The sequence below is a fragment of the Gymnoscopelus microlampas genome (assembly GCF_963454915.1).
Source record: "Gymnoscopelus microlampas genome assembly, chromosome: 6".
NCBI classification, from domain to species: Eukaryota; Metazoa; Chordata; class Actinopteri; order Myctophiformes; family Myctophidae; genus Gymnoscopelus; species Gymnoscopelus microlampas.
The window spans coordinates 12,237,677-12,251,696 of record NC_139943.1 but is presented as its reverse complement, the minus strand read 5'-3'; the positions used below and the strand labels follow the sequence as shown (position 1 = coordinate 12,251,696).

General features: G+C 40.8%; 2 protein-coding genes across 3 annotated transcripts in view; both read left to right on the top strand.

Annotated features, from left to right (window-relative positions):
• The window catches only part of tmem117 (transmembrane protein 117), a 124,391-nt gene extending 110,961 nt beyond the window's left edge, over positions 1–13,430 (top strand). For both annotated transcript variants that reach the window (XM_084060287.1, XM_084060288.1), the window contains exons 7-9: positions 2,965–3,094; positions 7,669–7,969; positions 8,546–13,430. In XM_084060287.1, the coding sequence (XP_083916413.1) occupies positions 2,965–3,094; positions 7,669–7,969; positions 8,546–8,933 (819 nt within the window). In that variant the 3' untranslated portion in view covers positions 8,934–13,430. The remainder of the gene's footprint in view (positions 1–2,964; positions 3,095–7,668; positions 7,970–8,545) is intronic.
• irak4 (interleukin-1 receptor-associated kinase 4) overlaps positions 1–14,020 on the top strand; it is a 273,859-nt gene that overhangs the window by 189,259 nt on the left and 70,580 nt on the right. The gene's annotated exons all lie outside the window — the stretch shown is intronic.

Genomic DNA, 14,020 nt, shown 5'->3' with positions numbered 1-14,020 from the left:
GCAGTCATAGAGCTGATGTGACATGAAGTGCGCACACGCACACGCACACGCACACACACACACACACACACACACACGCACACGTGACATCTCAGCTTGACTTAGTGGCCCCGGGGCCGGAACCCGCTGCACCCCTCCACCCCCCTTTTTTCTTTGTTTATGACAGACCCCGCTCGTTTTTCGCTCCCAGTGTACCAGCCAGCACGTTTACAACAGTTATTTATGATTTCAATTAGTCCGTCCTTTTCGGCGGTGAGGCCCCCGCTCTCGCGGCTCTAACCGCACGCTGCGCGCCAGAGAGTTTGTCAATAAAAAACTCATCCCCGCCGCTGCGCTCGGCAAAGGGCTTCATTCACCTTCATTTAACCCTTTAAGACCGGGGGACGCATCTGTGTAACCACTTTATCCATATTTTACACTTTGGCTATTCAAAAAAAGCAGATACACAACACTATGAGCTTGTAGATCTGCTTTTTTTTTTTTCATGATTTTTTGGGCAAATCTTTGAAGATATATCTTTAAAGCAATTGTTTTTTTACTCAAATCTTTACTTCTGGGGGGGTCCCTGGAACAAAATATTTTGAGATGGGGTTCCGAAGCCAAATACATATCGTTGTGGGGCTCCTTGACATGAAAAAGTTTGAGAACCACTGATATTATAGCAACATAAGTGTTTCAGAAAACTGTTTTAAACTGATTTACAAGACATTTGTAGAATCCCCAGAAGCAATAACATTTGAGTTAGAAATGTTCGCTTTAAAAATATATAGAATATATATATTTTTAAAGCGAACATTTCTAATATATTCAAATATTTGTACAAATGTTCACGATTTAAAAAAAATAGCAGATCTACAAGCTCGTAGCGCGGCACTCGGTGCCACGCTATGAGCTTGTATATCTGCTATTTTTGAATAGCCAAAGTATAAAATAATGCTTTTTAGCTCAAATCAAAAAAGTGACAGAGATGCGTTCCAGGTCTTAAAGGGTTAAGCAGCACTCGTTGCTGTAGTTAATCTCTCACCTCCATGAGAAAAGACGCCTGGTTTTGTTCTCAAACTAATTATTGGCCTAATTAGTGACATGGATCTGGATATGCCTCCAAGCTGCTGTCTGCTGGATTCTTGTGTTATTTTCTTTTTCTTTTGCATAATTATCTTTTTTTCTCTCTTGTTATGTGACAATGAATTTGAGCTGAATGCCACATGCATTCATGCACGTACAATATTGTGTGATTGTGTGCATGAATTGCATAATGTATTTTTCCCACATACGTCTGGTACGTGTGTGAATGTGTGTGTGAATTGCATATGTATTTTTCCACATGTCTGGTACGTGTGTGAATATGCGTGAACATGCATATTTATTCCCACCGTTTCTTATCCGTATACAGTATGTCCCAGAGACTCGTTATTCCGTGGGAGGGAGCTGCGTGGTTTAAATGTCACGCCTGTTAGTGCTAGAACAGCGAAATATTGTTGCAGAAACCTCCCATCTCCATATTTTAACCGTTTTTTATATTTGAACGCCCTACTTGATCATACTACAACGTCACACAAAAGCATCTAAAGTAGCAGATCCACAAGCTCGAAGCGCGACGTGTTTCGAGCTTGTCGATCTGCTACTTTTGAATTTGAATCGTGAAAAGTAACAGTTTTGGACATACGAGGTTTCCACCAGACAGAGACGATATGAAGTGGAGGTCTTAATTAATATCATGGGGGGGTTACAGTACATCCCCTTTCCTCTATGCACTTCATTGGATATTGGCATGGGCCCCAACGGGAAATGCAGCCATTCGGAAATTCCTCAGCGTAATAAAAAATGTGTGCAAATGAGAGCAAACAAGAGTGGAACCCAGGCAGTTATACGCTGATAAAGCTGAGCTATCTTTATTAATATATGCATATACGCATGATAAAAATTGCTTGGTGTGTATATATATAACTGGCTCACCAGGAAGACATCAACTTGGAATCACTTTAGATGGTACTTTTCTCCTGTTCTGTACCTATTACAGATATCACTTTTAACAACTTAAACCAAATATACTTTGACTGTGTGCCCTATAGGGCTCTATACTTCATCCACTCTTTTTCCCCTCTACACAAAATTTCTTTGCCAAAAATAGCCAATCCACAAGCTCACGACGTGCTAAACGTTTCTCCCCATAATTGGCTCAGAGATCCTGCAATAATGGGATGATGCCACTTGAACCCGAGCATCCCTATTCTAGGAGGAACATTCGCCAAAAATAGCCGATCTACAAGCTCACAACGCGTCGCATTCGTGGTGCGTTGTGAGCTTGTAGATCGACTATTTTTGGCATTGCGTTTTGGGGGGGATTGGTCACTGCAAACTACCGTCACTGCAACCACCCCTACCATCACCCATGGTTTCGTAACCACCAGCAACATGCATTTGTATGACAATGACAAATAACGGCTAAACGGACATAAGCCATTAAACATTAACTCGTATAGCTCTCGGTTCCCGGTCTGGCAGGGATAATTAACCACAATAATAAAATCGGTAATACACAATTCAAGGAGAGCTGCTAAATGTTTGTTGACCTATCTTTTGACATGAAACTCTCAATGCCGTTAAACTCCATCAGTGCACTTCTCCTACAGGCCTGTAAACACACTATGCAGGCTACAGCTTGAGGTGCAAAATCTGACCTTCAGTCAATCCTTGAGCAAATCCTCTTCTGAGACCTTGTGTGGGTTTATGCAAGTTCACCGTCAGTTCAGTCTTCACCCCCACAGTGAAAACATCCTTTTAGCATCATTGCACAGCACGGTATATGTTTATCATGGAGCATTTGCATTTCACTATCTGTTTTGTTCTTTAGTTGAAAGTGGTTTCGGTGCATTTCATTAGCTTGTTTGTGCTCTCTCTCTCTGTGTGTCTGTGTGTGTGTGTGTGTGTGTGTGTGTGTGTGTGTCTCTCTCTCTCCATCAGGACTGGGAGTTTCCACACTTCATGGGGGACCTGGATGTGAACCTGCCAGGAATGTCCACAACACAGTTCAAGTTCAGGCTTCCTGTCTGCAAGAGCATCTTTAAAGAGGAGTACCACATTCACATCACAGGTATGATCACACACACACACACACACACACACACACACACACACACACACACACACACACACACACACACACACAACGACATGCATACTGCTGCAGTACCACATTCACATCATAGGTATGATCACATGACGCAGCTTATGGAGCGTGGAATCATTTCACTGCTGCCACCAAGCAACAGTCCCTTGAAACACTAACCTTGAAGTGATAAGAAATGAGTGAAAACTAATGTATTTTTTTTCCACAGATGTCCCACAATAAATATCTTCTGCAAATATATTTAATGTACTGTAGTTTACAAAAACAGGAGGGGCCTATTATTAGAGCCTTTTGGAATCCACTTCCAAAATATAGGGTTTAAGTGGTTAACTCACGTTGGTTTCTTTTTAAATAAACGTTTTGTGGCTAAGAGCTGTGCGGCCTCATCCTTTGTCAATATTTAAGTGGTTAACTTAAAGATAGGGTATGTGACATTTTTGGCTTAAAACAAAAAGTATTTTGTTAAAAGGTTAAAGCACTATATTCTGATAGTAGTCATTGCTATAGAGTGTTTGTTCAGTAACAGGAGTCTCCCTGTCTCTCCTGCTCTTTAATAAACAGAAAATACATTTTCCGGTAGGTGTCAAAATCTCAGCCAATCAGGAGAAAGTACAATTTTTTAAGCTTCATTTTCATAGTGTTCCAGTGCCAATTTTTCCTGCTCATTTCTTAGTGTCATCACTTCCAATTTCACTTGTTTAATCTATATCCTGATTGGATAAAATTGGAAATGAAACTGAAACTGAAAAGAAAATGCATTTTCTGTTTAATAAAGAGCTGGAGAGACAAGGAGACTCCTTTTACTGAACAAACACTCTATAGCAATGAGTACTATCAGAATATAGAGCTATTGTTGTATATTTCTCAACATAACATACACATTTAAGCCATCTGTTGGAAGTAAGCTGCAGACAGAAGAGTGACACCTGGCTCTACCAAATGTAGAGCCAGAGGAGGTGGGGGTCCCACCTTACAGGGCTGACACACCCAACATGTACCTCTCAATGTGACCACTGTTATAAAAGATGGACTCAAATGTAAGCTAGGGTGTGTGTGCCAGTCAGGGCCGAAGGTGGGGACCTCAGGGTCTCCATAGAAAGCTGTTGATATACTCTGTTTGTGAAATAAACTGGAAGAAGTAACCTCACTGACTGAGTGATGACTCAAATCCATTCTTCCATCATCCCTACACATCTCTGGAACATCAAACTATCTTTACAATATGGCGTTGTTTGGCAACTAGTATAGTGCAGTAAAACCTGTAAGTCTGTGGTTTAAAAGATACCACACAAGCTCACAGTGTTACATTGTGAGCTTCTAAATCTGCTATTTTAACAATTTCTTATTATTATTTTTGTCCTCCTTATGACCTCCTTATGTTTTTATTTCTCCAATTCTTTTGGAAAAAAAAGAGATCGATTTTTTAAAATCCCTGTGGAGTGTCACGCGCCATCACTTCGCTGTGTCTAGGAAACACAAAACTCAGTTTTCCCCATTTAAAACCTTTACCCAGGTTCTCTTCCATTTGGTTCCGTTTTCCCATTTAAAACCATTACCCAGGCTCTCTTCGGCACACGCCACGTATGTACACCCATCGAGTGGAGGAGGGGAAAAAAAAAACAATGTTCCTGCTGCTAAATGTTAAACCGTTCAAACGCTCACCGCTTCAACCGCACAAGGTTGTTAACCCTAATGCACTGCATAGCCATTAAGTATTATGGAGATGGCTCCCTGCGCAACGTGATTGGTTTAAGTAAGAGCATATTAACAGCATGTCTCTGGGAGAGAAGGGAGAGGGAGATGTGTCAGGTCGTTGGCTGTCGACTAGAGAAACCGTGTATGTCCAAAACCATTACTTTTCAGGAAACGGAGAAAAAAATAACCTGTGTCACAAGCTCTTCCATACAAAATCCATACAGACTTGGGTTTGATTGATTGATTGCTTACTTTACTTGTCACTTACTAGTTAGTTTACTAGTCAGTCATGTAAAACAGCACGTGGTACAGCAAGACATTAACGCTAATAGGATAACATTAAACAATCCTGGGGACGTGTTTCCATTGTGGTCATATGTACAGTATTCAATTCATCAACATGGCCTACAAATACAAAACACAATAATACAATAATACAAACACTATATTTACATAAGAGATATGTAAATAGAAATGTACATATACCTCCCCTTTTGGTCTCCTAATAGATGTTTTTTTCAGGCCATTTTTTAAAGAAACCAGTGTTACACATCCTTTAATGGTTACTTTCCCTACGTGTGTGACAGTCTTTGTACGACAAAGTAGAGCATAAATAGTTGAAATATGGAGATACGAGTTTTCAGCGATGATGTACCTCTCTGCCTTTGCTATCAGTCACCGGGCAGAGATGAGCTGTGTGATGGAAATGTAGTGATCTCATTAAGATAGAGGAGTCTGTGGACCTCCAAATGGGTCTATTGGTACTTAATACGTGAGTGAGCCCAAAGTCAAAGTCACAGGAATACCTGATGAATGAATTAATGAATGAATGAGTGTGACGTGTGGTGAATATCTTGTCTCTCTTGGCCTATGCTCATACATCTCATTGGGAGTATTAGGCTATAGGCTCGCTTCTGTTCTGTGCATCAATCTACGCACATATATTGTGAATATATTGTTGAATAGGGACCAGGCTCATTATGCAGTTGTTTTGCATCATGTATGCCGCTTATTAAACAGCAGTTTTTACATAACACGCTGCTTTACGTGTTGTCCTATAACTCTTAAAATGTAGGTCATGCGACTTACGCTTGACAGTGGTCAGTTGGGTGGGCCGCAGACGCTTTCAAGATTTGGGCCCTGGTCAAGGTTGAGAACCAGCGTTCTTGCCGTTCTACATACAGCCAACCAAGTTGAAGAAATTGCAGATAGAGGCTTTTAACCTTTTCTTTTATGAAATATCCAGCGAGACCATTAAGAGTTCATGAAAGATGCTTCTGAACGTCAGTTTTACAATTTAAGCAATAGGACGTGTATTTTATTGCTATAGTTAATGACTGAAATCAGTCATGGTGATTGAGGACCACACGGTGATAGCTTGAAAAATCTCCAGTAAAAGCAGTTCCACTGTCTGTCTGTCAAATATAAAATGAATTCAACCAAAATAAAGAGATTCTAATTATGATTTATATTTAGGGTTTATTCCATGAGAAAGTATCTTACAAGTGTCGAAAGTATCTTCATATATTAAAGTTCGCCATGACTGATTTATCTCAGTCATTTGGATTCTGTAGAAGCCAGCATGTCTTCTATTGAAGCATGTTGCACACATCAGTCATTTTAGAGACCTGAAGCCGATTCTACATGTCTCCTAAATCTCAACAGTTTTCTGAAAAATGTATATGTTTCTATATCAGTGGTGCTCAAACTTTTTCATGTCAAGGGCCCCCAAAATTATATGCATTTGGCCGCGGACCCCCATCAAAATATTTTGGTACAGGAACCCCCAGAAACAAAGATTTGAGTTATTAATGTTCGCTTAAAAAATATATATATTTCAAAGATTTGCACACATTTTCAAGATTTTTCAAAAATAGCCAAAGTGTAAAATAATGCTTTTTAGCTCAAATCTAAAAATGACACAGTTCCAGGTCTTAATGGGTTAAGATGAAAGCGTTTTTGAAGTGATCAAACTAGCAATGGAATACATGTTTAGAAGCATCTTCCATAAACACGAATGGTCTCAGAAATGTCTGTGATTTCTTCAACTAGTTGGCTGTGTGGGGAACAACAGCAACATAAGTTTAGAATGATAACATCTAAACATCATTAAACCTTCAGTCATGAGATTTTTTTTTTGCTTTATTCCATGTATCTTACAAGTGTTGGAAATGCTTTGAGATAGCTTCCAGATAGTTTTCGATTTCTGGAACTTCTGAAGTTCCACATAGCAAATACAGCATTTGTTAAGCAAACACACCATTGTCAGCTGTCGGTCCCATATCCTAGGCAACCAGTGTCACTGCGACCCCATACGAGGTCACCCTGCTATTTGGATGTTGAGTGAGTCATAGCAAGGGAGCCGACAATGACAACTCCATAATAACTCTTATCAGACATGCAGATGAAAAAACAGATCTATCATACAGGTCTAAATGAATTAACCCATTAAAACCGGGAACGCATCTGTGTAACCACTTAAAACCATTATTTTACTTTGGCTATTCAAAAATAGCAGATATACAAGTCCATAGCACGGCACCGAGTGGCGCGCTATGAGCTTGTAGATCTGCTATTTTTTTTGCAAATCGTTGAATATATGTATTTCCAAAGCAAACATTTTTAACTCAAATCTTTACTTCTGGGGTCCCTGGAATAACATATTTTCAGATGGGTGTCCGCAGCCAAATACATATCATTTTGGGGATCCTTGACATGAAAAAGTTTGAGAACTACTGATGTAGCAACATTCGTTTTTCAGAAAACTGTTAAGATTTAGGAGACATTTTGTAGACCGGAAACCTCAGGGCTTAATGGGTTAACGTGTCTCTCCGTACACACAGGCAAATGGTTCAACTACGGCATCATCTTCCTGGTGCTGATCCTGGACCTGAACATGTGGAAGAACCAGATCTTCTACAAGCCCTACGAGTACGGTCAGTACGTGGGCCCCGGCGACCGCATCTTCACCGTGGAGTACCCCGAGACGCTGACCAGCTTCAACCGCAGCACGCTGACCTACGAGTGGCGCTCCGAGGCGCTGGACCCCGTCACCAACCGCTCCTACGTGGAGCGAGACATGTTCCTCCACAGCCGCTTCCTGGGCCACAGCCTGGACGTCAAGTGCCTGGCCTTCATCCCCAGGTTATTTATTATGTTTTTTTTTTACATTTTTCTTTTGTTTGGACTTCACTAGGGCTGTCACAGTGATGGTAAATGGTACATTTATATTGTGCTTTCATCCAAAGGGCTGTACATAGATTGTGCATTACATTCACCCATTCACACATTCATACACCGATGGCGGAGGAAACCATGCACCAACCTGCTCATCAGGAGCAATTAGGGGTTCAGAGTCTTGCTCAAGGACACTTCGACACCAACTCTGAGGGAGCCCGGGATCGAATTGGGAACCTCATGGTTGCCATCCGGACACTCTACCGGCCACTCTACCCCTGAGCCACTGCTGCCCCTCAAAATTATGACATTTTACGTGACGATTAATTGTCACACAAATGATTGCGATTAAAGATTGAATTGGGATTTTGCCGTTGGAACACTGGAGCATATAAATACAAATTACATTTCTGTTTAGGCTTTTAGGCTTTGGGGGGGTGGGGGTAAATTGGGGAGAAAAAAATACACTTTTATCAATTCTAGTTTTGGTTATTTTGTTAGTTTTAGTCAACTGTAATAACCAGATTATTTCATCCCATGCAGCTTGGCAATGTTCGTCCTCTTCGGCTTCTTCATCTGGCTGCTCGGACGCTTCCAGAAGTGCGAGACCTTCCCGGAGAACCAGGACAAGACGTACGAGAGGATAAAGCGCAAGTCGCCGTCGGACTACAGCAGCAAGGAGATGGGCGTGACGCCAGAGGAGGTCCACCTGTCCATGAGCGAGACGCTGAAGCGCGCGGCCACGCCCATGCTCCTCTCGGTCGACGGCGCTCACTTCGGCATGACGCCCTTGACTAACTCCACGTCCTCCGTGTCCATGGAGACGGAGACCCAGCTCACGCACGTGAGCGGCGTCATGATCGACAGCACGACGGAGGAGGGCGAGCCGGCCGTCTCTTTCGACGCCCACAAAACCTCGCCGACGCCGTAAAAAAGACGTTGTTCTAAAACGTTTTCATTTCAAGGACCTCCGTTAACCTTACGGGTCCATTTTGAACCGAGGGTGACTGAAAGTGACTGAAAGATTTTCAAACAAGGGCATGTCTGTTTTCTGTATCAAAAAGGTTGAACGTTGTAATTTTGAGGTCTTGAGGAATACTTTTTTCCATTTTATAACAAAGCAGGAACGGAGTCAAGCATCGCAAGAGAACCCTCTCCTTTGGGTAGAGAAGACTCTAGAAGCTTCTGTCTGGTCACAGTCAGTGAAAAATAATCTTTTCACCGACACAGAGGTCTCCTAAATTGGCCCCGTTGCCAATAACATGTAGATCTTTGTATCTTTGGAGGGGGCAAAACTTAAAGACAGAATCTTGATCGACACGGTGCTTGCTAGAGTTGACGTTTTCGTAAATCTATTTTCATGTTGTAAAACTATATTTGGTGCCTACTCTCTAGGTGATGTGGATTTTATCGTTTCACAACACTGTTACAGCGAAATTAGTGCCTTGATATTTGGTATCTTCCACGCACCAATGGAAGCATACTATGACGGTATACAGGCAGAAACTTTTTAAGATGTCCCAGATGTTGTTGTGTATGCTCCGACTACTTGTATACAGTAATGTCTTCTTATTGCATGGACAATGGTACCTCATCAGATCCTCTTTGATTTATTTCTTGTGTGAAGTCTCTCCCTCTTGTCTTTTTACCCCCTCATACGGTCTGCATTTCTATAGCGGCTTTATCCAAAGCGCTTTACAATGTGCATTACATTAAACCAGTGGTTCTCAAACATGTTTATGTCAAGTAACCCCAACTTGACATGCATTTGGTCGCGGACCCCCATAAGAGAAGATTTGTGCCGTTTCAAAACTATTACAAAAAAAACTAAAAAACTAAAAGAATTACGATTTAAAAGCATATCTACTTGTAGATCGGCTGTTTTCAAAATAACCTGATGTTGATGCTTTAGTAACTAATTTTCCTGGCGACCCCCTGGAACCCCCTCAAGGACCCTTGGCAGTCCTCGGACCCTACTGAGAACCATTGCATTAACCCATTCACACACCGACGGCGGAGGGAGCCATCCAAGGTACTGGTACCCCCCCCCCCTCATCGGGAGCAGATCAGTGTCTTGCTCAAAGGCACTTCCGACACGCAGCCAGGAGGAGGAGCCGGGGATCGAACCACGAAATCACTTTTCCGATTTTCCAAGATGGCCGCTCTACCTCCTCCTGCGCCACTGCCCAACCCCACCCCCATCCTCATTTCATGTTGAAATGACATGATTATGATTATGAGCAGCGACACACATTAATGGTCTGTTCATCTCCACCGCTCAGATTATCAATTTGAAGGCTAATAAACCAAGCCAGCTGAGATCAAACAAACAACCAACAAGTCACTTTTGTGATTGCTTATGTGGCTGAATGCACCTGCGCTTGAATACCAATGAGGTCTGAAAAAGGTAGTTTTGCCCTTGGCATAAATTTTCCATTTTCCGACGTACAAAAGAGAGTTCTTTAGCACCAAAAAAATAAAAGCTTCGAGGTCCCGCACAGTCTGAAAGAAACAGGACTTTTAAATGCAGAGGTGTTTTCAAAAGGAATATGGAGTTGACCTTGACAGCTGCACGTCACCTGAATAGAAATGGCCAATTTAAAACAGTTTTTTTCCTTCTTTTTTCTTTTTTTTAATAAGAGGAACCAACTGCAGCACTAACACTTCCCCCCCAATTTGAAATCTAAATATTTAGAAGCAAGCATAATGATGTAGCATGCCGACACATAACCACATATGGTATGCCATAATAATATAATCTATTATATAATCCTGGAAATGTTTCTTTTTCCCCCCAAGATAAGAGTATGAAAGGCTGCTAGAATAAAAAATACCATACCTACAGGCTATAGTACGACCTGCCCTGGCCCCTGCCGCTATGTATGTCAGTACTGGGGTCACAACGTATTAAGGACACAGTGTCCTTGTGAGTAGGGCTGGGCGATACCACTTTTAACCCATTAAGACCTGAGGCCGATTCTAAAAATGATTTCTAAATCCTAACATTTTGAAAAAAATATAAAAAAATATTTTTTCACGATAAAAATAGCCAAAGAAATCTTAAGTGACACAGATGCGTTCCAGGTCTTAATGGGCTAATAATCCATAATGATTGTTTCAAACCTTTTTATTACTTTGTTTACACTGACCTCATAGTTCTCTGACAAAGTCTGTACTGTAAATATTACAGGTGCGCAAGATTTAATCACACTAACCGATTTAAAATCGCTGATAAATCAACTATCGACTTCAATTAATTTTCATTGATAGTGAAAATGTGTGCACGCCACCATTGTACAATATATAATATAGGGCTTGAGTGGTTAATCAGACTAATAGTTCAATTTTTTTTGTGCCAATTAGTTGATAAGAAATAAAAAATACAAATCCCCCAAAATCTGCTTCTCGATTAATCGACAAAAGCAAGATTAAGTCCGTGAGAACTTCTAAACGTCACATTCGATACATTTTAGGTTAATTGCCCAGCCCTACGATGGAGAATCAGGGTCTATCATGCGTAAAGCAAACAAAATGAACAACAGTTACAGTATGTATTTGTTTCAACCTACTTGTGACCTTTGATTTCAACCGAAAGTGTGTGCTGTGTTAGTATTTTGTGTGATTCTGCAATATGGTCACTCAACTCTGGAGGATAGCCTTGTAAGTGTGTGTGTGTGTGTGTGTGTGTGTATACTGTATGTGCGTGGTACTGTATATGCATGTTTATGTGTATACCGTCTGTGTTTGCGCATTAAAGTGTGTGTGGACAGATATTTGAATGTGCTTTTGTGCACATAGTTGTGATATGCTGTAATTAATCAGTGACATTTTATACTACCGTGTGCTTGCGCACGTGTGTGTGTGTGTGTGTGTGTGTGTGTGTGTGTGTGTGTGTGTGTGTGTGAGTGAGAGTGTTCATTACTCAGTCATCTCCCTGCACATGAACATCATTTTATGTTTTAAATATTGTTATAAAAGAGACCATTCTAATTAACCACTTGAACCCTCGCATCCCTATTCTGGGGAGAACATTCTGCGAGAATAGCAAATCTAGCAGACCAACTTAAGTATACAGGGTTTGCATTGATTAAAGTCCTCAATCGCCATGACTAAGTTCAGTCATTTTAATACAAGAGTATGTATTAGAATGGGTCAAACTAGCAATAGAAAAAAACATCTTTCATGAACCTTAATGGTCTTGGATGTTTCATATAAATGTAAAAGTTAAAGCCTCAATCTGCAAATTCTTGAACTGGTGGGCTATATAGAACAATCAGAAGAATGATTATACATAAACATCATAATTCTATATAATATATAGAATATTATCGTCTCTGTCGGGTGGAAACCTCACATGTCCAAAAACTGTTACTTTTCAGGATTCAAATTCATAAACGCAGCACGAGCTTGTAGCTTCCTTTCATGCAGTTCCACAAATCACAGATTGGGGCTATTCGGTCATGAGATTTGTTGTTATTCTTCAATTCCTGGGTTTAAGTGGTTAACCACATGAACCCTAGCATCCCTCTTCTAGCCCAACGTTCTGTGAAAAAGGTGAACATTCAACAAAAATAGCCAAACTACAAGCTCACAACTGGTGTTGCGGCGCATTGTGTGAGCTTGCAGATCAGCTATTTTCAGAAGAGATTTGGTGTAGAGGGGAAAAAGGAGGGGACCCCCGTAAACAGGTTTAAGTGGTTAAGAGGTCAATATAGGCTCTATGCACGTACTGTATGCAGCCATATTGGAAAGAAATTGGGCCTCTTCCTTTCTTCCTTCACAGGTCTTAACAATTATACTAATTAAGGCCCTGTAGCACAGTGGTTCTCCTACTTCAGAGTTACACACCCGTAAGGAACCATGAGGGTCCCTGGACCACACTTTGAGACCCACTGGTGTTGCAGAGTGTTTCCAGTGAGCCAACATGCACACTATCAGCACCCTGACTCAGTTTGACCAGAATGAAACAGAGCCTTAATTGGTAACGCCTGTGAAGGAAGTAAGGAAGAGGCCCAATTTCTTTATCAATATCATGGCTGCATCATGTGCATGGAGCCCATTTACTTACAGTAGGTTTAATTGGTTTGTGATCCCTGGTTCTGTAATCACTGTTTTACACAGTACGGTACAGATAGGCAGACATTACAGCTCAACTTACTTCATTTAAGAGAGAACAGTGGATGAACAACAAGGCAAACCTTTTGTATGTGGGCAATAATTATTTATTCAATTAGTTATAATTGAACTTGAACTAATAGATTGAATCGATTATAAAACATTATCGATAATTAAATAATATTACAAGCGATTAATAACCCATCCATCCCTATTTTGGGCAGGCGAAAAGAAAATAATACATATATATGGTGAAAATAGCTGAAATACAAGCACACAATGCTGCGCATCGCAACACCTTACTTCATTACACGAGAAATAAGTGAAAATAGCAGATCTACAAGCACACAAGCGCTGGCAGATCTGCTAATTTCACTATTTCAAAATGTTAATAAAATAAAAAAGGGAACGGTTTTGGACAATGGACATACAAAGTTTTAACCCCGACAGCGCCGACGATATAAAAATTTCATTAACGATTACAGCCCTAAACCTTGCAGCAAACAGGCCAGAGTCTCAGTGAAGTGCACAGCGCCTCTCCTGGACAGAGTGGGAAGTTGTGATATATTTTTTTTATGTATAATTGTGTTAAAAAGAATGTCCCTACCTGCTGGTGTACATGCTGTTTTATATTATTGTATTGTATTGCAATACTAACAGATAGGTTGTCACCCGTCTCAGTGTGTTTTGCATTTATTTATTTATTTGTTTGCATTATTGCTCCATAACCCATTCAATCCGGGAACGCATCTCTGTCATTTTAGATGTCTTTGGCTTTAAAAAAAATAGCAGACATACAAGCTCGTAGCGCGGCACAGAGTGCCGCGCTACGAGCTTGTAGATCTGCTATTTTTGAAAAATCGTGAAAATTGGTGAAAATCTTTGAATATGCATATTGTTTAA